This window comes from Fusarium vanettenii (genome assembly GCF_000151355.1).
Source record: "Fusarium vanettenii 77-13-4 chromosome 8 genomic scaffold NECHAsca_10_chr8_2_0, whole genome shotgun sequence".
NCBI lineage: Eukaryota > Fungi > Ascomycota > Sordariomycetes > Hypocreales > Nectriaceae > Fusarium > Fusarium vanettenii.
This window is the reverse complement of record NW_003315874.1, coordinates 958,160-978,672: the sequence shown is the minus strand read 5'-3', so window position 1 is coordinate 978,672 and position 20,513 is coordinate 958,160. Positions and strand designations below refer to the sequence as shown.

Genomic DNA, 20,513 nt, shown 5'->3' with positions numbered 1-20,513 from the left:
CCACCACATCGCAAGCTCAACTCCTCTGACGTCGTCCTGCCTTGAGCCTGACCGAAACCGCGGTACGTGAAGAGAGCATGGAAATACGGATACTCTGATGGCGTCAACACCATGTTGCGCATGTGCCGGTCTGCTTCACGCAATGCCTTGGAAACCTGCGTCGTTTCCGTCTCACCCTTGCCTGAGCCCCTTGCAATTCTCACGATTGCTAGTGTCGAAACGGACCACGGGCTATGCCATGATAGCCGGAATTGGCCGAACAGTTGGCTTGGCTGGTGCTCCCTGTTTTATCTGACTTGACAGGTTAATCTCCTTGATTATCGACTCTTCGCCCTTTTCGACAGGGACCAACTCCAGGCCTCCGTCTGATTCCACACAAGACATATGGATCCATTGGATTCTTACATCAAGAACCATTCCCAATTTCGGACATTAATTTCACCTCCCACGCTCCCTCTTCTCCAATCGAATACACCAACACAGACCATCCTCCTTCATCTATCATTTCCCGTCTCATGGATGCACAGCCAGAAGCGCCATCCAAGATTGTCACGCCATCTTGAAGCGCGTGGTCTATACTTAGAACAAACCTCTTACCTTCATGATCCCTATCCTGGCCATTCTGGGGATGTCTGGAGACGAGGTTCTCACTTGAAACGCAGATTCAACGAACTAGCAAGCAACACCCTAGCTTCATGAAATCCCTTCTTTTCGGATAATGTTCCACCAATTTTGACAGGAGCTCCCTCGAATTGCAGGGCTCATATCTGTGAGTGGAACCCAGACCTTGGCATAAAACTCGACATTTTATATTGAATCTCGAAGGTCTAGGTAGTCATACAGTCACCAATACCCAAGGTGTTCTACATGGCCCATGTCGTTCGTATACATCCTATCCGCAGCTCGACTTTTATCGCCTCGAGAATCGCTCATGAATCTATTCTGACCCGTTTCCGTATCATTTGAAAAGGGCTCGCCGGCCCAACTGAAAGAAGAGGAACAAGAAAAATGAAAACGGCCTCATATAGCCGACATCTCTGCTGCCGCGTCGTTTTAACCCACCCAGAAACACCGCAGCAACGCAGGAAAGGGAAAGGATATCATTTCGCTCAGTGGTGGTGCCCGAACTGTGTTAGAAGCGGCACCAGCATTCCGCCGATGGTGGCCAAGGTATCACGCATTTGCGGACCCTTGGGTTTCCGCTGAGCAGGGCCATTGCTATCTGCGTAGCCGTTGAGGCCATGCTCATGGCCATGACCATGGCTATGAACACTATTGTCCTCTTGCATCGCATTCATGGCGACGTATCTGGCCTTGGTTAGCTGCTTGCTATCATGGTAGGAGTGAGAGGATCGACTTACAAGAACGTGCCTCCTGAAAAGAGGAGCAGCATGCCTGTCCACCAGTGGTCGCCCTCAACCTTGGAACCACCTAACAAGGTGATGATGAGCCATGTAATGATGGCGCCGAAAGGAGCGGCCAGGCTAAAAACAATGAGGTGACCCCTCGCAGCTCGCTTCGACAGACCCTGCTTCAGGAGGAGGGAGGTAAGACCAAAGGCGGCGGGAGCCTTGTGGATCATGATGGCGACAAAGATGATGAAACCGAGCTTCATGTCTGTAGTTGTCGATGAAGCACCCATAGCAATTCCGTCGGCTGCGGCGTGAATGACAAGTCCAGTGGTCGTGGCCAAGCTTCGCGCGCGTCGCGGGGTTGGCGTCAGTGAACCCAAGAAACCATCCGCCTCCTCATCCACAGAAGCAGAATCGCCATTCAAGTTGTCAAGGCTGATGTGCCTCATCTGGGGCACAGAGTGGAGGCTTTCTGTCGCATGTCGTGGTAGTCGGTCGATAAGGAACATGAGCAAGAAACCCAGGATCAGGGAGAAGCCAATCTCAAAAGTCGGGACTGCATGCTCATGCTCATGCTCGTGATCGTGGTCCTCCTGAAGGTCCTCGTCGTCGCTGCTACCGCTCTTATGTTCACTCCCAGCCTTGTCATTTTCCTTATCGCTCGTGGTGTCGTCCTTGGTGGTGGTATCGCCGGTCGTGGGCGCTTCAGGGGCTTCGACTGCGGCCTTGACATCGGACCGGGGCAATTGGGCATTCTCGGCCGCAGAGTCTACGAGACGGCGCACAATGGCATCGGGGTCGGCGCGATCGCGGCTGGAAAGCGTGCTGACGGTGGGAATTGAGTCGGGGAGGCCACGTGTGAGGATGGCGTGGCTCCAGGGGGTTCGGCGCACCAAGCTTCGGACTCTGTGCATGTGCGAGGCCTCAGCAGGCGCGGCGGCGGCCTCAATCCCCTCTGGGATAATCACGATGAGCGATGTGCCGACCAAGATGCCTACGCCGACGCTCGAGAGTAGGCGGAGCTGGGACTGTGATAGTGACATGGACAGCGGCAGCGCTCCGGCGAGGAACGAGCTGTTGGATGGGTTAGCGCTGGATATGATGTCGAATTCGGGGATCACGATCGAACGTACGCCAAAGCCATGATGACCTATAGATCTACAGTCAGCCTCTACACCGAGGGGTAATCTGCGCATAGAGAGAGCCAACTCACACATAGTCCCAGGAGCAATAGTATGCCTCCCATGATTGTTATCTGATGGATGCCAAGCTAGAATCGAGGTTGCGCAGACGAAAACCAATGCTGGAAGAGGTTATGGGCGCTATCTGCGCATGATGCGTCGGGCAAGAGTTCCCCGTCTTGTAAGATTTTGCCGCTATGCGCCTATGGCAAGAGCAGGCAAAGACGCAAGGGCGAAAGGCGAGAAAGGATGAGGGTATCCCGTCAAAAGATTGTGTAGGATGGGATGGGATTGACTGAACTGGCAAAGAGGGATGGAGGATCGTTCAGCCCAGCCCTGCGAGCGATTTGGAGGCTGTCGATTGGTCGATGCGGGGCACTTGAGACCCTGAAGAGTGCCCCCTAGAGGCAATAAAACCTGCTGGAGTCAGGGGCATTTACACTTCTGGGAGCCGCTAAAAAGTGCAAGGGTTGGACTAGAGAAAAGGTCGGGTTCCTTGCATCTATTAGATCCATCCATTCGTCTCTAGTAGATTAGCTACTGACGACGGTTGGATTACAAACTTTGAGGCCTCGGAGACCTTATCATTATATTGAATAGGAGATTTTTTTTATCATTAATGTGGCCAAGTACAATGGCTCAATGGCTGGCACCATCATGGATGTGTAAAAGTGGCTGACTATTCAATTCCTTCTACCTTCCAGGGAGGCTGACATTCAAGTCGCCCAGCCATGTGTTTTCCATAAATGTGCAATTTATTTCCAACGGCGTTGATATAAACAATACTCTTCGCATCCACACAAGAGAACGCTAGTCAATTGCGTTTAGGTGGCTTGTGGGAGAGTTGCCTCTATAAATATCCCCACGTTTGAGTTATTCCCGTTGTCAACTCCAACTTCGAACTCTATGAGTTGGTCTACCTTGACGTAGGAATAGGCAGGGGGTTGTGCATCCGGGTTTTCACGGGATTCGGATAGTTGGCATTCATTATCACTCAAGGCATCCTTGCCGAATTCCCGTCAGTACCCTTCTCTTATACGATAGCAACCCCAGAGTGAGGAAATGGTCCAGGATAAAGACACGCCCTTACAGTGTCCCTTTTAGCATTCATTTGAACATTGCATCAAGACCCATATAAGCCAGGCATGTATATGCCAAGAGTCTTGTTGGTGTGATAGGTATTTTCCCTCTGTCTTTAAACTAGTGCCAGAGTACAATAGGTAATTGGGCATAAGGAGCGAAACCCGCAACCATTCGAATATGCCAGTAGCGAATTGGACACAATAGGTTCTTCAATTACTAATTAGCATAATACTTATTCGTTTCATGATCAAGACAGACAATACATTAGATAAAGGCATAGACCTGGAGCTCTACTATGGTCAACAACTTATCCCAGCTTCGTCTACCCTACGTCTTCAACTAAACCTCGATAGCCAAGAGCATAGACACTTGAAATCTCTAGAATATTTATCTAATCAAAAATAACCTCTCTTCGGCTCTCTCCAGAATCTCTCCATCCATGACCCCGTCGCAATATGCCTCACCTACAAACGTAAACTCTTCACTGCCCTCCAATGGCCGCAACACATACAAGATCCTTCCTCCCATAAAGATAACAACTTGATCCCCCTCAACTGCGTGACTTGGACACATGCCAACATATCCCTTCCGTGTCAAATATGGCTTCTTCCCATCCATGGCAGCCATGTTACCCCTATACGAGCCAGATGGGAACCTCCGTGCCTCAAGTTCTGGAAAACGTGCTGTTCGCTCCTCGGGTGTCATGTCTGGCCATGATTCCAGTAGCTCAAGGACAAAAATACAGTCAAGATACTGGTCGCTTGCGAGTGAGCGGCTAGCACGAGCGTTTGGTGTATCCTTGGTCCAGTACAAGTCTCCAACAGGCACTCGCCAAACTGCCTCGGCTCGTCGTTCGTCATTGTCGTAAATAGGCTCGTTCTTGGCAGTTGATTTGGCGCAAAAGTCCACGATACGGGATAGATGGACTTGACACAGAGCGTGTGAATTCGAGGAATGCCATCTCTCGCCTACCTCCTCAATCGTATCAATCATGTAACCCTTGATAGCCAAGATGTTGGGATCCTGGACTGGCTCAAGGCAGACCTTGGTATCCCCTGAAGCAGCTAAAAGATGGTCCTCTCCATTCTCGTAAATGGTGTAGAAAGAGGACTCAAGATTTGGCCTCCAGTCAGGCACCCAAGACGGGAGATGCTCTAGATCGTGTTCTTTTGGAAACTGCGAGAACGATAAAAACTCTACTCGCCCGTTCCGAATCACCTTCCGGGCCACTTTGGTGAAAATAGGCGCCGGGTCTTCAGAAGCGTAGTCTGGTTTAATGGAAAGCCTCTCCGCATCAACAGCCAGACCCAACAACCCATATATGCGGTCTCGGTTCCGCGTCGCCATCGTGTCACTATTGACAAACAGCTTTTGAAATAAATGAAGTAGCTCGTCTCCTTCTCCGAGACCCTTGTTACAGTTTTGCCTGCGATGCCGTATGCTGAGGAGAGGCCTAGCACGTTGGCTCAAGGCTGCATACGCGAGTTCCTGAAACTCGGTATCTGAATCTGGATGACTTCGTACTAACTGACTTATCGCTGCTGACAGGATGTTGCAAGCTAATCGAACGAGCTCTCCCTGGACTACTTTGTAGCCGCAGACAAACACCGTGTCCTGACAAAGGCAAAGTTCTTGAACTGTCCAGACTCGACGGAACCAGAACCTGTCGTGCCAATCAACTGTCGCCTGTAAGAGATCTTCGAAGCGTGGCCGCGCCAAGTCGACAAGCTCGTGATAGCCTTGTGTAAGAGGATGATCGAATTTGGGATCCTTGATAATGTCTTGCAGCAAAGGTATACGCTCCCTCGTAAAGTAGTCTTGAATTCCTAGGTTCAGTGCTAGTTGCCCAACTTCCTGCCATAGATCCATCAACTCATCAGATCTGTCGGCCTCAGGTCCAAGCCAGACCAACACTTGCTCGGCTTTGGTGTAGACGTCGGACATGAGGAGCACTTGATCTCCTTTCTCAGCATGGTTGCTCTGATCGATACAGATCTGATCAACCCATAGAATAATAGGTTCCTCCCGTCTCCTGAGATGTCGGAGAGCTGTGTCAAGTGCAGGAGTGATAGGTAGGTTGGTCCCCGAGATGTCGAGTGAGCATGTTCTCTCAGACGTGCCCCAAGTATATGAGACTGCTTTGTAGGCCTTTGGTTCGAATATTGGTGTGATTGTGAGGTTACACGAAAGATGACTGGAGAATTCATGGTCGGCTGATTTGGATGTTGCGACTGAACTTGATGGAAGCAGTTCGATTAAGCGGATGTGGGTTGCTGCCGAGGGCAGGGAATAGTTGTCATAGTCGAAAGTATTAGCATGTTGTTTCTCCATGACTTTCTCAAGATACGTCTAGGGAGATTGGCCAACCGAAGAATGCAATGTGAAGGAGTTGGAGTGAAAGTGATACAATCTCGGTGACTGTGAGAGAAATACCCCGCGTTCAACTTATCTAATACCCTGAACATAGTCGTCCTTATCCCTGCTAGGTGTTGACTCTATACGTGATTCTTGGCCTCCAGTCAATGAAACCACTTACAGTCATTCTGGACTTGATGGATAAAAGGAAGACACATAGGCATATGATCAATCTGCATAAAATGGTACGTATTGGGTACGTTTAGACAATGTGGAGGCTCATACTGCCTCAAATACTTGAAATACCGAGACTTTGACACGTGCACTATCTAACTAACCAGAATGTTAGCTCTGAGTAGATAATTACGTTGCTTCGTAGCAACTGCCTGCGAGCTCTTATACACATCCTGCCCGTAGACTTATAGTTAGCAGGTCATACTGCTACATCAAGACACGGTCCGTGGACCTCATTATTGGCCCTAAACGGTAGTTGGATGATGGAAACAGGCTTACCAAGTCCTGGCATCTAGAACCACCAACTCACTTGGGTTGATCCACCCTTTGCAGCATACTGATGACTCCTTTCCCCTGGAGGCACCCTTGGGTTGCGATGTTAAGACTGGCCCATCAATTGAATTGTTGTTAACGTGATAAAAAAAGTATTGGCCACTTGATTCTCTGTACACCAATAATCCATGGTATGCCTGGTGGGACACCGCAGACAGCAGACGAGAGAGGTTGGAATAGTAACGAGCTCGAGAGCAGATACTGTAGTACGAATGTGCGAGAAGCTTTATTTAATTGAATCAATCACTTGGAACGAAGAAATCTGCGCTTCTTTCTGGCACCTTGGTTCTGCTAGACTGGTTAGGCTCAATTGCCCAAGGCACAGATTTTGCCTTGATGTGCCCCTTTTGCCTGCCACCGGAAAGCCTATCTACGGAAAGAGATGTTAAAGAAGACATTAAAGCCGTCAAAGAATCGCTTCTGTTGAACCTCTCTAGCGAGCGGATTTCTAGGTCTCATTGTAGAGAAAGGGCCGACCATGATGCGGCCGAAGGGTCATGCATCTTCTCCAGGACTCACCCGAATACAGCAGGCTGCAGTTTCGCGTTTAAGAGCAAGGTTGTCTATAGCGATTTATAGCCATCGAATATGATGTCTGAACTTGAGGAGATACAATGTGCTGATCGCCTAGTTGCCCCCGAGGAGTTCTCGCTTGAGGGTATTCACTGTTTGGCCATGTCTATCTTAGCGCCTATTTTCTCCCGAACTGTTGCGATCTTGTCTTCTGTGATCTTTGCTAAAGTAAAGGAAACACAAATGTCACCTTGGACTACTCGATTTTGCCGTTGAGAATTGCCTGCGCTCTTGTTGCAGCATTGCATTCTAATTCTAGGATCTTGGTAATTGAACCCATAAACTAACTGCCTACTCTTGTGCACCTGAAACCATCTTGAATACCCCAATTTCTTACTTGATGGATTGGCCTGAAAAACAAGACAGCACTATGCATGTAGCGACGTACGCATGGTCCATGAACAACCCGTATTGCCTCTTGGGCTGGGTTAAAATTGCAGTGCAATTTAGTTCACCACGGGGGATGGATGCTGATTGGTGCGCCCTCTTGTGGCGTACCTTAGGTGGCAGGGGGCGACAAGGCACATGCAGGAAACCCCACCAAGTTCAACATCAATCATCAACCTCAAGCTTAGAACCAACGTCTTGGACTCGATGTCACCAACTTGATGGCCACCAAATAATGAGCGAAGCTCAGCAGTCCCCTCGACGACGCCACATCCTCTCCTCCATCAACCCCGACAAACCTCGGTCCAGAAGGAGAAGCGCATCACCGGACCGTGACGACGTCAAGAGGGAGCCATCGCCGAGTCCGACGTCACAACGCCCCGACGATGATCGCGACAATGATGCCGATAGTACAAGGCCTAGGCGCTCGCGTCTCCGGTTGAAGGATCACCATAGATCTCGTCGTACGTCTCGAGACCGGCACCGCGACCATCATGATTCTCACAGGCGTTCGCATCGTCACCACCATCGACACCGTCGACGGCATCGCTCTCCCACCCCGCCCAATCCCCACGAACCAGAACCTCTCGACCCTGAGGTTGCTTTCCGCGAGTCGCTCTTTGACGCCATGGCCGACGACGAGGGTGCCGCATACTGGGAAGGCGTCTACGGTCAACCAATCCACGTCTACTCCAACGAGCGCGTTGGTCCTACGGGTTATCTGGAGCAGATGACGGAGGAAGAGTACGCTGCCCATGTGCGTCAAAAGATGTGGGAAAAGACACACGCTGGACTAATAGAAGAACGTGCCCGCCGAGAAGAAGCAAGAAAACGCAAAGCAGAGGAAGATCGCCTTGCGCAGAAACTACAAGAGGACATGGAGCGCAGTCTACGTCGCGGTGAGGAACGCAGACAACGCCGAAGATGGATAACACTATGGGAAGACTACATTTCCGCCTGGACAGCCTGGGACGGAACCCGGGCGACGCTCGCATGGCCCGTGGAGAGCGGTCGTCGGGAGGACGTCGACGAAGCCGCTGTGCGCAAGTTTCTAGTCAACGGACTGAATCCGCAAGAGATTGGGGAAAAGGCGTTTGTGGCGCAGCTCAAGGACGAGCGTGTGCGGTGGCATCCGGACAAGATACAGCAGAAGCTGGGAGGCCAGGTAGATGAGGATACGATGAAGGGGGTGACGGCTGTCTTTCAGATCATTGATAGACTCTGGGTAGATAGCCGGCCCAAGGCTTGAGGATGGAGTAGTGTGATACCCTTTTGAACAAGTTTGGTTATATTTGGGGACGAGAATGGAAGAAACGGCGTCGAGCGAGTGCTGCCTACATCCTGCAGGGTCTTCTCTCAGGTGTTTATCATCTCGGGATCGTGGCGCAGAAAGCTTAGATGTGTATACGAAGCAATGCCAAGGAGGCCGTTGCTGCTGGCAGTTATACCCCATGTATGTTGATAGACACACATACGAGGTAAATGAAAATAAGCTTGACCCAAGGGTCCTGTTTCAGAATGACAAGACGCATGGAATTCGGATCGTATTTCGGTCCAAGGAATGTTGTTCGTACTCGGTAATGATATTGAGGCTGAGCAAGAAAATGAAAAAAAAAAAGAGGATCACGAGAACATTCCTACACGCCCCCTTTAGACGAGAGGAGGTAATTAATTAATCACAAAAAAGCTCGTGAAGGCATCGCCACTTGTGAGGAATGAATGTGTGTTTGTTGATGCTAATGTTTCACCAGATGGGGGAATAGGTGAAACGAGATCTTATTATGAATGTTAGCTACGGTGTAGCCAATCAAGACCAAAGAGGAATTTGTTCATGCGGTGTACTATGGAAGGAAGGCAAAGGATTACGTCGCCTCTCGTATTCATTGAGCTTCCAGGACGTCATGGGTGATGCGGTGCAATGCTATGCTATGCGATTATTGTATGCACGTCCCGTGTCAGCGGCCAAGTGGATGATGCTGGGCCAGGCTAGGGGCAGTGAAACAACACCAAAGGTCGGTAAACCGGGCCAACACCCATGCCATGCACAAGTCTGGGGGATCGTCATTGGTACATGGCTGGCAAGGATTATGGACAACGCCTCATCATGCATTAAAATAGAGTAATCAAGGCTTCGGACATGAGTGAATAAAAGAGTAAAACCCTTCTCTTGTTAATGATATAAAACGTTACAAAGTTATCCACCCCCATACTTCCAATCTCATCTCAGTCCACCTCTAAAAGTTACTGTAAATAAACCGGTTCCATCCCCTCTAGCGGCAGTTGCTCCCGCGCTAGATGATTAAATCCCGAGTTCCCGCCACACCCCTCTTGCATCCATCGGATTGGCTGGGGTTTGGACAGGCGAGGGAGACTCCCTTTTTGGTGTTGTTTTTGTATGGCGTGTACAAAGAGAAAATAAAAAGAGTTGACCGTTCGACGTTTTCATTCCCGCTTGGCTTTGCATGTGAAGACAGAAATTCAAAAGTAATCAACTCTTTACATGTTGACAATGACGGCGGCACCACCAAAGAGAGCACCCATGGCGATGGCGGCAGTGTGCATGGCACCAGAGTTGCCCTCGGTGGCACTGCTGGCGAGAGCACCGATCTCAGAGGTAGCAGCGGCGATCTCGGAGCTGATCGAGGCGGCATCTGAGCCAGTAGCGTCGGCAACCTTGGAGCTCAGGCTGGCGATACGGTCACCGAGCTCGCTGGTCTTGCTGGCAATGGCAGCAGTGTCGGCGGTGTTTCCGGTCTCGGTGCCGGTCTCAGTACCAGTCTCGGTACCGGTCTCGGTCTCATCGGTGGCGGTGCCAGTCTCGGTCTCGTCAGTAGCGGTGCCGGTCACAGTCTCGGTACCGGTCTCAGTGACGGTCTCGGAGGCACCAGTGGCAGTGGCGGCGCTGCTGAGGCTGGCAACACGGGAGGAGATCTCCTCGGCGATGGAGGAGGCACCGGCGGAAGCATCGGCAGCTCGGCTCGAGACCTCAGAGGCGATGCTCTCAACACGGCTGCTGACATCACCGATGATGGAGGAAACGGCATCCTCACCGGGGACGGAGACGGACTGGGCCTGTATATCATGTTAACAGCTGTATCTCGAACAGCCCATGTGTAATGCATACCTTGGCAAGAGCCATGATGGCGAAGACGGTAGCAGCAGAGTACTTCATTGTGACGGTGTTGTGTAAGTAGTGAGAGTGTTGAAGGGTTTGAGTTCTGAGTGAATGATATCGACAACAAGAGTACTAGTCTGAGCTGAGATTGAACAACGGTGGATGGAGAGGAAGACAGGAAACAGGAACACAGAAACAACAGGAGGACAGGACGTTTTATGGACGGCCAAGCAGGCCATGGCATCTTGCATGGACGCTCGTCAACACTATACGGCCACGCCCCCTTCAGCCCCGGAGTCTCCGCTATTCCTCTGGGGGGCTCGGAGCATGGTAAGAGAGGCCTGTCGGGACCATCGATCGGTGCATGGGTGTCTGACACTTGACTGATGTCAGTCTAGACGACGGAACAGAGCTTTCTGTACCGGTACCCTCCCACTCCCCCCCCCTTCGGGGCCTAGACACATGGCCGAGCTGTCTCGAGGAACAGCCTGTGGCTTCAGCTGAGAGTCAACGACTCAGCCTCCTAGGGAGACGAGTGAGGCCATGCCGGTCCGTCTCACATTTGGGTTGAGTTCGGTTCTCCCTTGACGATGCTGTTGCCGGAAATAACCACAAGCTAGTCGATCTGAGGAGCACTTTGTCATCCATTTCAGGCAGCCTCATACGAGCCAAAACCTCGAAGCTTCGGTGCAGACCGCAAAAGTCAATCCATCCTAGCTGCGTTCACCGTGCTGAATTGTACCAAAAAGCCAAGAAAACGGTTGATTCGTTGGTACCTTGCTTTGGCTCGCTTTGGTTTGTCTTGTCACCGTGCCGTTTTCCGATGCTGGAAAACCTGGAAATGGTGAAGCAACGGCTTTCAGACATGAAGCTGCAAGATCCATCTCACCCAAAACAGGAATTGCTCACCGGGACATCTCCCGTTCAAGGTAGCCAGTAGCGGTAACATCATCATTCATCATGCTTTGGCCCCATTGTAACAGGGGGTGAGCGTCCCCCGTCGGAAGTCGCCATTAGCCATGAGGCTCTGATTGGGAGGGGGAAAAGTCAGTTGGCGAGGCCGAGCCCGAAATGCTTGCTTGAAAGGGGATAAGGTCATGGCCTAGTGAGCAGCTGCTGCAGAATGAGCCCTGGCGTTTGAGAATGCCTTGGTTGTCTTGCTTGGCTTGAGAGCTCGAGCTGACATGACAGCAGCAATCGAATAGTGCAAGTTGTTGGATGTAGGTGGAGAAAAAGGCCATCGCGTAATGGGAGCCGGGTCTTTGCGTCACAGTGGAGAGGCCAACAGCCAACCCCACACTTTCAATGGATGTCAAGTGCTCTCTCAGAGGTACCTTCCATCCTTTGTAGTTACCCACTACGTAGCAGGTACCAGGGAGCTTCCTTCTCAATGCTCTGCTGCACCGTTATACTGTGTAATATTGCTGCAAGCCTTTGAACAAACAATCAATCGACAACGAGTGAATCAAGCGGAGCTTGTACCTGAATCATTCTCAGTCTAGATCCCCATCAAAGACATTGCAATCTTGTTCTCAAGGGGCGGACATCGCATTGCATGAAAGATCCAGCTCCTCCCTTCACTCACAGCCGACTGCCAACTCACATATTACAGTCAGCAGCTCTCACACCCGAAACAAGCCTCGTTCAAAGCCCTGTTGGGGCATCCACCAATCACACACCAGCCGACAAGAGACACTTGCCATCCTCGCCGTTCCCGTCCTGTCGTGTTCCCCCAAGGAGCTCGCTGTTCGAGAAGCGCCAGTTGCCGCTAGCGTCCTGGGGATCGACCGATGACTCTGGGGCAGGGCAGGACTATTTCCTGTAGGCTGTGGAAGCTCCAGGACTTTCTCAGGGATAAGTAGGTATGGAGGCAAGGTCCATCTCTTCAAGGGAAAGCAGCACGCTGGGATTGTCAGCGGTATGCGACGTTGATTTGCAACCCAGCACAGAACCCTGACAGCAATGCCTTTCGTTCCAGGCGAGACCGCTGCTATTTGGAGGAGAAACCAACGGCCAAGCCCGCCCTACACGAGACGTGCCTCTCTGGTCTGGCTGATGGATCGATCTCCAGGGCCTTCCGCCTGCAGTACCTGTACCTGAACGCGCGGCACGCGACATGCAACCTAGACGAGCAGACCAGAGTTCCAATGGATGCTTAACAAATCCATGCCCGTCTCTTGTCTCGAGGTAGGTATGCTCCAGATCAACAACAAGCACTGCCAGTCTCGGGGATCATCCCACATCCTTCAATCCCATCATGCAATTGCCATCACTTAAGATCATCCCGCACGGCTCATTAGACATTTCATTCACCGGCTATCACTCTCTGCAGCAGTGATCCTCCCTTGACCATCTCCCCGCAGCCTGCCTGCTTTTGCTTGCTTCTTCCCCCCTGTCTTGCTTGGCTGACGCCACGAACAAAAACCGTTGTCACACTCCCCGGGTTTTACATTAAAGTCGCAGCATTTGTATCTTAGAGGTGAATGATCAACAAAAAGAGACCGGGACCTGGAAGTGAAATGCTCAATATCAAAAATATGGGCTGTAGATTTTTTTTTACTCTTCAACTCTCTCTCCGGTTGTGGTGGTGGTGGTGGTTGTTTTTTATGGTTGTTTTTTATGGCGCCCGGTCAGTGGTCATGGTTGTAGCCCATGTGTGTTTTTTTCCTTTTTTTCGGAGAGAGAGGAGAGTTTGGTTTTAGGTGTGGAATATAGATTTGACCACTCGACCAGGCGCCGAGCACTTGTATGTGTTTTTTGTGTTGGGAGAGAAAGAGTTAAACTTGGTCATAAAACTACCTCGCAGACTTGACATCGACAGCGAGGACTCTCTGACTGCCTGCTTGTGGTTGAACAAGGTCGTCCACCGCTCTCTTCGAGCCCCATGACAATCCCGTTGCCATGTCCCCGGCTTGGCACTATCGATCGCCAATGTCGTTATTCCGCTGCCTTGGCCTGTTGCTTGGCCAATGCGAGCCAAGCCTGCACCAGTCCTGCTCTCAGTAGCCATGGATGGGGCCTAGTTCTCAGCCTTGACCCTCATCTGCGTGAAATGGCCCCTGATCGAGATGCACGGGGGCCGCGCTTTAGTGAGACATTGAATGCCCGTCCGCTTCAACGTCCATTCCAAACAGGAATCGCCTCTCCGCCACGCGCACTCCCCTCAACAAAGTGGTTCCCTCACCAGGCTGGGGGCTGGGCCAAGCACCGGGCTCGTTCGAGGTCGGTTCGAGCTCATGAGCCACCGAGGCCACAGATGAATGGGGTGCGAGATTTCCAACAAAAAGTCCTGGTTACCTGCGTCATCAAGGCTCTCCAGCTGGCCTGTAATGTCATATCCAACCAACGCCGTTGTGAATAGCCGCAATCACTGCCACAGCCCGTCCCGTCTGTCAGCCCCCAAACGCCGATCTCCAAGGTCATCGTGAGACACCACGTACTCAACCCACCCGCGCATCCATTTGCAATCCTTCTCAGACATCTCGGTATGGTGAGATGCCTTTCTTGAGCTCTTCCACAATTTCTGCTGCCTCTAGCGTGCTCCGCGCCTCGAAATCGTACCGTTTGCTCTCCGTCGCCTTGTACACCACCAGCTATTTTTGGTACGTCGTCAGAATCACACATGACCTTGACATCAGATAGATGAGCATCAGCATGAACTTACCTTGACATTTGTGGGGTGCTTCCGAGGCACTTTGCATCCTACCACATTGCTGAAGTGCACTGTTGTTGTTTTGCCTCCGCCGTCGTGTAACGCCTTGCCGCCCGAGGCTGGCATGATGTGAATGTACTCGCCGTCGATCACCAAGATGCGTTCGCTCATTCCTACAATACGCATCGGCTGCTTTCGCCAGACCGTGTACTTCTTGTAGCTGGCGTTGCTGAGCTCGTCCTGCTTCAGAGACTCTCGCGCCAGTGGGTGGCTTCCCACCATCTGAACCTGCTTCTTGCTCCGCTTCTGCGTCGAAGGATCTGGAAGCTGTAGCATCTTTGGTGATGAACTGCCAGGCGATCCAGTGATGGTCAACGGCCCGTCCGTCGCGAACCGTCGTCTGTACAGCTCTAGATCGGAGACGTTGCCGATCGACGACACGGGCCGGTCAATCATTACTACAGCTCCCGACCCGGGTAGCTTTAGTACATGGTTGGCCTTGTCCAGCTGTCTCTTCCGACATACCATGTCCAGCACCTCGGCTAGGTAGGTATCCGTCGTCACATCCAGCGTAACCATCTGGCCTGGTGCAATGTCTGAAGACATGATGTGAATCCGGAGTAGCTTCTGTTGTCCCCGTGATGTGTTTGGAGCCGCGATGGGTGCCTGCGGCATATCTGCTGCAGGCGCATTTGACCGGTACGTTGTCGTGACGATGGGATTCTGTCTTGGACGGGCGGCCAGGAAAGAGTTGACTTGCGGGCCTGGTGTGCCCCTGGGCGTGGCATCCTCATCCTCTCGACCTGGTTCTGCTGAATCCAGAGTCACCCCACCACTCTCCTGTGATGTTACAGGCTCGTCTTCTTCCTCTTGCGGTGTAAGTTCCTTGTTCTCAAGATACTCTTCTTCTGAGGCTGCTGCCAAGGCAAACTCGTCATAAGCTGTAGAATTCGATCGCATACGACCTCCACCTCGCAAGGCAGCATTGTTCACCGTAGTAAACGAGGTTAATGGTTCCCTTCTCGGAACGGGAGGGAAATCATCATCCACCTCACCACCTTCTTCAACCATTCGAAGAGTCCACCAGTTGATGTTGAGCTTGTCTGTGGGGATGGGCGGGTCCATCTTCTCTTCATTGTAGCGATACAAGCTCAGGCCAACGAGGTCCGCTACGGTCACCGCCCTCTCGGCGCCCTGCCCGTCCTGAACGCGTGGGCGGATGAGTACTTGGAACGGCTTGCTTGGCGTCTTGGAGAAGGCGGCATATATTCGCACGCGGATAGGGCCTTGCGTCCCCTGCCCGCTGAAATGGGCAAATCTGTGGAAGGGGATAGTAGCTTTCTTGTCCTTGGCCTTGAGCGCGGCCGATAACAAGCTCTTGGGCTGGGCGATACTGAGGGGCCTGATCATGCTCATGGGCCTCGGCGGTGGTAAAGACCCAAGAACGATGGGATTTGTCGGTGGCCGAGATTTGCGAATCGTCGATTGTCGCACAAAGTTCTTAGGCGGTGTTCCAACAACTTGACGAGTGGGTGATCCGTTAATGGCTGGGTTTTCGACACCATCGAGGATAGATGCCGAGTCTATGCTCTCCACATAATCATCGGACATATCTGAAGCCTCATCTGAGTCTTCTTCCTCTTCTGGCAAGAGAGATGTGCCCACCCGATTGATGCCAGGCGTGGGCTCCTCGAGGATTCTCGCTTGGAGCTTCGCTGCTCTAGCTGCAGCCCTGGCAGCCTCTCGGTGTCTCTGGACAGTGGGGATGTCGATCTCGTTTTCGGAAGATATCTCGCTGCTGGTGACTGTGTCTCTTCGTGGCCTCTCCCGTACTGTCTCCAATGCCGACTGCGAACCTCGTCGGGGCGCCCTTGGTGATACTGCCCCTACCTGTCGTAGGTTGGTGTTTTGAAGTGGCGATGAACCTGCTCTATGCCTCACTGGCATCTTGGCAAATTTGATCTGCTGCGCGGCTCTTTGATCCGTGTCATCATCGCTGTCGTCGCTCAAGTCGCTACTGTCCTCCTCTTCCATCTGTTCCCGGCGCCTGCGCCGCTTGATAGCCATCCCAGGCCCCATGGTATCGGATCCGCCAGCGGTGAGCATGCCTCCATCTTCATCTCCATCCTCGAGCGTGAGGCCTGCCTGTCGAGGTGCCTGGAAGTATTCGGAAGCGATAGCGGTGGGTATCGGGGGTGAGTGTGTCCGCTTAATGTGAGAGGAATTGGGTCGCCAGCCGGCGGCCTTGAAGGGAGCTGAGTTTAGGAAGCCATCGTTGATGGTGAGGAGACGCTCGCCCACACCGTCGGCGATCTCGTTGAGGTAGCTTGTGCGGAGCTGATAGGACACGAGTCTAGGGGGAATGCCATGTCAGTGGATGGTGGCTGTCGGGGTCTTATAGCAACGTACTCTTCCAACTGAATGACGGACATGATGGCGACTGCTTTGGCGGGTATATAACACGCCAGTATCACGCCGATATCTTGTAATTTGTCATTCTAAGAAGCCCAGAGTTGGAGGTTTGTGGGGCGAGGAGCATTGGTAGGGAGCGTTGCGATAAGCTATTCGTGGGGTTCAGGCGCAGCGCAGCCTCGTTCGCGTCTTGGATGTGCAAGGACCCATGTGGCTTACGTCTGAGCACGGGCCACTAGAGAGGCAAGGCAACAATGGGGCGCATTTCGACCTCATGTCGCGAAGCTCAGGAAAGCAAGCAACTTTGCGATTTCATCCTCAACTTTTGTAGTTGACGGTTATTCTTTGTCCAAGATTCATCATGGGCCTGGTTGATTATTCCGACTCTGAGGGCTCAGGCTCTGAAGCCGAGGCCCCCGTCAAGCCAACCCCCAAGACTACGTCGTCGTCCAAGAAGCCCTTCCAGAAAGTAGTTGATCGATCCAATCCTGGCAAAATCGTCGTCAACCTCCCTCAGCTCTCCAACGATACACCCGCCAAAAACGAAGAACCTCCCGCAAAGCGCGCGAAAATAAAGGGATCAGGTCTCTTTTCTGGTTTCAACTCATTCCTGCCGGCCCCAAAGAATGCGAACAAGCCGAAGACAACCTCTACAGCATCAAGCAGCACCACATCGAGACCAGGCGTCAATCTTAAAACGAGTGCTGCACCGGGTTTCAGCCGAGGGACAGAAGATGATGGTGAGGGGCTGGGTGATAGCATCACGTCAGGAGGGTTGAGTCTGCCGCCACCAAAGGCTGCTCAACCATCCATCCCAGAAGGACAGAAGCCTGCTGATGAGGTCAAGCTTGTGGGCAAGCCGTTGATGTTCAAACCCCTCTCGGTTGCAAGGAATCCGCAGAAGAAGAAAAAGTTGAATTCAGGGGCAGCGAAGCCAGTGGCTGCACCATCTCAACCAAACTCGGCAGAATCCAAGGAGACAAAATCCGGGCCAGCGCCAGAACCTGCCCCAGCTCCTCCCAAGGTCTCTCTGTTTTCGATGCATTCGGAAGAACCTTCGGAGCCTGAGGATGCTGCGGCACCAAGCGCTGTCTATGAGCCCATGTTTGCAACTCAGGAAAGCTCATTGGCCCACGACGATGGCGCATACGCCGACTACGCGCAGTATGCAAGCCATTCACAAACAGGTCCATCTGCCACCACATTACCAGGATCTGAGTCGCTGGACACGGTGGCAGATGATCTCAACCTTTCAGCTGCCCAACGACGTGAGCTCTTTGGCCGTGGAGGGCTAGGCAAGCAAGCGGCCAAGAAGGTTATCAACTTTAATATGGACAAGGAATACCAACACAACGAGGAGATCCGAGCGTCAGGAGAACAGCAGATACACAACCCCGTACGTGCTCTCCAGGGCGGCAAGCACAGTCTTCGCCAGCTGGTGCAGAATGTGCAGAACCAGCGCGAGGCCCTCGAGGACAGCTTCGCCAAAGGGAGAAGCAACCGCAAGGAGGCATCGAGCAAGTACGGATGGTGATGACAATGATACCCAAGTTTTGCACAGAATATCCAAAAATGAAGAGGCATTTCTATTTACATCTAAACCTGAAAAGGGGCTTCCTACAGATACAACCACGCCGCGCTCTAATCCCAATCCCAAACATGCGCAGCGAGGAGCAATACCAACAAACAAAAGGGGGTGTCTTAAAACAAATCATTCGCCATTCCACAAAATCAAACCCAAGAAATTCCTTTTTTCAGAATGTTTCCACTCCAACCTTTCGGCCGCTCTGGAAGGCATTATCTGCCATCATGAATCCCCATTCTCCTCGTGTTATGGGCGAAATATCTTCATATCCGTTGGGCGTCATGGGCCCAAACTTTGCCGACGCCGGGCTCGTGAGTATAGGGGTCGGTGTGAGAGGACTGAAGGCGCTCTTATTTACAGGAGCTGCGCTGAGGACCTGGTCAATGGTTGAGCCCTCCCACGGCTGCATCGAGAAATAGAGCCTGTCAGTCGGTCGTGCCGTTCGTTCTTCATCCTCCTCCTCCCCTTCGACTTTGACGACGGGGACTTCTGGTTTCTTGGTTTCAAAGCTGGTCAGCAGTTTCAGCTGGGGCTTTGGTGAAGGTGTTTTCTCCTTGGTGATGGCAAGTCCAATCATGTCTTCCTCGATCTCGGAATCGCTATCACTCTCTTCAAAATCGCTGATCGCCTTGATGGCTGGCTCGGTGAATCCTGACAAGCCTTCGATGCCGCCAAGTTGCTCCGGTCCGCCGTACGCACGCCGATACATGCGTTCCAAGTCAACAAGGGCAGAGTTTGACACACTCAGCCAGTCATATGATCGGAGAACGGCAGTTTTGGAGACTTTTGACCCGGTGGCTAGGATTGTGCGGCGGAGTTCGTCAACGGCGTCTTCGAGGCGCAGGTGAGATTTCGTCTTGGAGTAACTGGATAGTGCGCTCTTGAGGCTAAACAGCCGATCGAGCGAGAGTAAGGTCAGGCCCTCGGAGGAGAAGAGAACCTCGTTCTGGATGATGGAGCTATGGATGAGTTGGTTGGTGAGTCCGCAGGAGGAAGGCCTGACTGCTGGTGAAAGCCACTCAGAACTATGAAGTGTTAGCAAGATATCCGATATGCTTAACATACACCTAAACCCACCCAACACGGAACTTCTTCTCCGTCTTTTCAAGTGTTTGGTTAAGGATCTTCTCGGACCGAGGATGGAGTTCATTCGTATGGATAAGACGCATGCCAAAACCTGACGACGACATGATGGAGCTCATGGTGTCAGTGGTAGTCGACGAGGCAGTACCGGGCGTCATGGGAGGAGGCGATAGAGGTGTGGTGGGTGAGAGAGGCCATCTGAACCGCGAACTCGGCATATCCGGTGGAGGAGCAAAGCCAGGCGAAGATATTCCACTTCGTGGCGAGTCCATCGACCGTGCCGGGGTAGGTCCATTATACGAACTGGCCAGCACCAACGACTTGAGCTTCGACATGGGTCCATTTCCAAAGTTGAAGCGGAAGCTGGGAGACAGCGGTGTCGGGGTCGTCGGGGTGATGAGGCCCCTCGGCGGCACCACAGATGGTAGCTGATAGTCTCGACGGGCCACGACGAGGGTAATGTGCTGAGACTTGCGAGCTAGACGGGCTGATGCGTACTCGAGGGCCGGCGCGAGATGAGGCGGCAGGTGGTGAGCGTCCAAGATGGAGGTGCCAGCCTCCAAAGGCGAAGAGATTCTCTCTTTGAGCGACATATTTTTGTCTGTTATCGTTAAGCCTTGAGAGGCGACGAGTCGATGGTTCAAGGAGGGACAGCCACAAAACGGCCAAAGTAAGAGGAATAAAGGAGTGCAAAGAATCAGCAAATCAAAAAGCCAAGGGAACGCGAATCAACAACATCCAGGCCGCACAGCAGCTGTTATTCCTTCAGCCTTGTCGTTGATCGTGCGTTCAACGAACAAACAAACAAAACAAAACAAAAACCCGTCGTCGTCGTGATCCTATGGGGAAACAAGACAAGAAAAGCAGGAGACATGCAGGATGGAGGAGTTTTAAAAACCCGCATGCAAAACAAGTTTCGTTTTTTCTTCCTCACTCATACACACCCCCGGGCACTTGTTTATGTTTCAAAACTCTCCTGCGTCTGGCCAGTCAGCCACCAGATTTTCGTCTCGCCTGAGGTGTGGCCTCCCTCTCCGTGACCCCCCCGCCGGAGAGCTGACCCTAGTAGAGAGAAGATGGTCACCATGTAGTATAGCGTCGGAGTGGTAGATGAAACGTCAGGGAGGGGGGGACCCTTGAGGGGGGCAAGACGCTATGTAAGAAAAGG

The 20,513-nt window shown here is 52.2% G+C and overlaps 7 protein-coding genes across 7 annotated transcripts; 2 read left to right on the top strand and 5 right to left on the bottom strand.

The window, feature by feature from the left end:
- Positions 1 to 1,109: 1,109 nt before the first annotated feature.
- NECHADRAFT_101320 (uncharacterized protein) lies at positions 1,110 to 2,496 on the bottom strand (the record flags this gene model as incomplete). The annotated part of the gene is made up of 3 exons (XM_003048749.1): positions 1,110 to 1,329; positions 1,362 to 2,426; positions 2,486 to 2,496. The coding sequence occupies 3 exons, from the start codon at positions 2,494 to 2,496 to the stop codon at positions 1,110 to 1,112; spliced, it is 1,296 nt and encodes a 431-aa protein (XP_003048795.1).
- A 1,507-nt stretch (positions 2,497 to 4,003) lies between these two features.
- On the bottom strand, positions 4,004 to 5,947 carry NECHADRAFT_47029 (uncharacterized protein; the record flags this gene model as incomplete). Its single annotated transcript, XM_003048748.1, has 2 exons — positions 4,004 to 4,984; positions 5,225 to 5,947. 2 exons carry the CDS (start codon positions 5,945 to 5,947, stop codon positions 4,004 to 4,006), a joined length of 1,704 nt encoding a protein of 567 aa, XP_003048794.1.
- Positions 5,948 to 7,733: 1,786 nt separating this feature from the next.
- On the top strand, positions 7,734 to 8,747 carry NECHADRAFT_83848 (uncharacterized protein; the record flags this gene model as incomplete). Its single annotated transcript, XM_003048943.1, has 2 exons — positions 7,734 to 7,962; positions 8,080 to 8,747. 2 exons carry the CDS (start codon positions 7,734 to 7,736, stop codon positions 8,745 to 8,747), a joined length of 897 nt encoding a protein of 298 aa, XP_003048989.1.
- Positions 8,748 to 9,627: 880 nt separating this feature from the next.
- Positions 9,628 to 11,108, bottom strand: NECHADRAFT_101319 (uncharacterized protein). The gene is made up of 2 exons (XM_003048747.1): positions 10,623 to 11,108; positions 9,628 to 10,570 (listed from the first exon to the last, which is right to left on the bottom strand). The coding sequence occupies exons 1-2, from the start codon at positions 10,668 to 10,670 to the stop codon at positions 9,995 to 9,997; spliced, it is 624 nt and encodes a 207-aa protein (XP_003048793.1). The 5' UTR covers positions 10,671 to 11,108; the 3' UTR covers positions 9,628 to 9,994.
- A 2,978-nt stretch (positions 11,109 to 14,086) lies between these two features.
- On the bottom strand, positions 14,087 to 16,697 carry NECHADRAFT_95591 (uncharacterized protein; the record flags this gene model as incomplete). The annotated part of the gene is made up of 3 exons (XM_003048746.1): positions 14,087 to 14,206; positions 14,278 to 16,618; positions 16,675 to 16,697. 3 exons carry the CDS (start codon positions 16,695 to 16,697, stop codon positions 14,087 to 14,089), a joined length of 2,484 nt encoding a protein of 827 aa, XP_003048792.1.
- A 341-nt stretch (positions 16,698 to 17,038) lies between these two features.
- Positions 17,039 to 18,211, top strand: NECHADRAFT_83845 (uncharacterized protein; the record flags this gene model as incomplete). The annotated part of the gene is made up of 1 exon (XM_003048942.1): positions 17,039 to 18,211. The coding sequence occupies one exon, from the start codon at positions 17,039 to 17,041 to the stop codon at positions 18,209 to 18,211; it is 1,173 nt and encodes a 390-aa protein (XP_003048988.1).
- Positions 18,212 to 18,431: 220 nt separating this feature from the next.
- On the bottom strand, positions 18,432 to 19,938 carry NECHADRAFT_83844 (uncharacterized protein; the record flags this gene model as incomplete). The annotated part of the gene is made up of 2 exons (XM_003048745.1): positions 18,432 to 19,287; positions 19,340 to 19,938. 2 exons carry the CDS (start codon positions 19,936 to 19,938, stop codon positions 18,432 to 18,434), a joined length of 1,455 nt encoding a protein of 484 aa, XP_003048791.1.
- Between the last annotated feature and the right edge of the window lie 575 nt (positions 19,939 to 20,513).

Excerpts from the sequence above, each read along its gene's own strand:
- NECHADRAFT_101319 (XM_003048747.1), bottom strand. The coding sequence starts at position 10,670 with ATGAAGTACTCTGCTGCTACCGTCTTCGCCATCATGGCTCTTGCCAAG. Across the intron at positions 10,571-10,622 it reads CCATCATGGCTCTTGCCAAG|GCCCAGTCCGTCTCCGTCCC; the intron begins GTATGCATTACA and ends CATGATATACAG.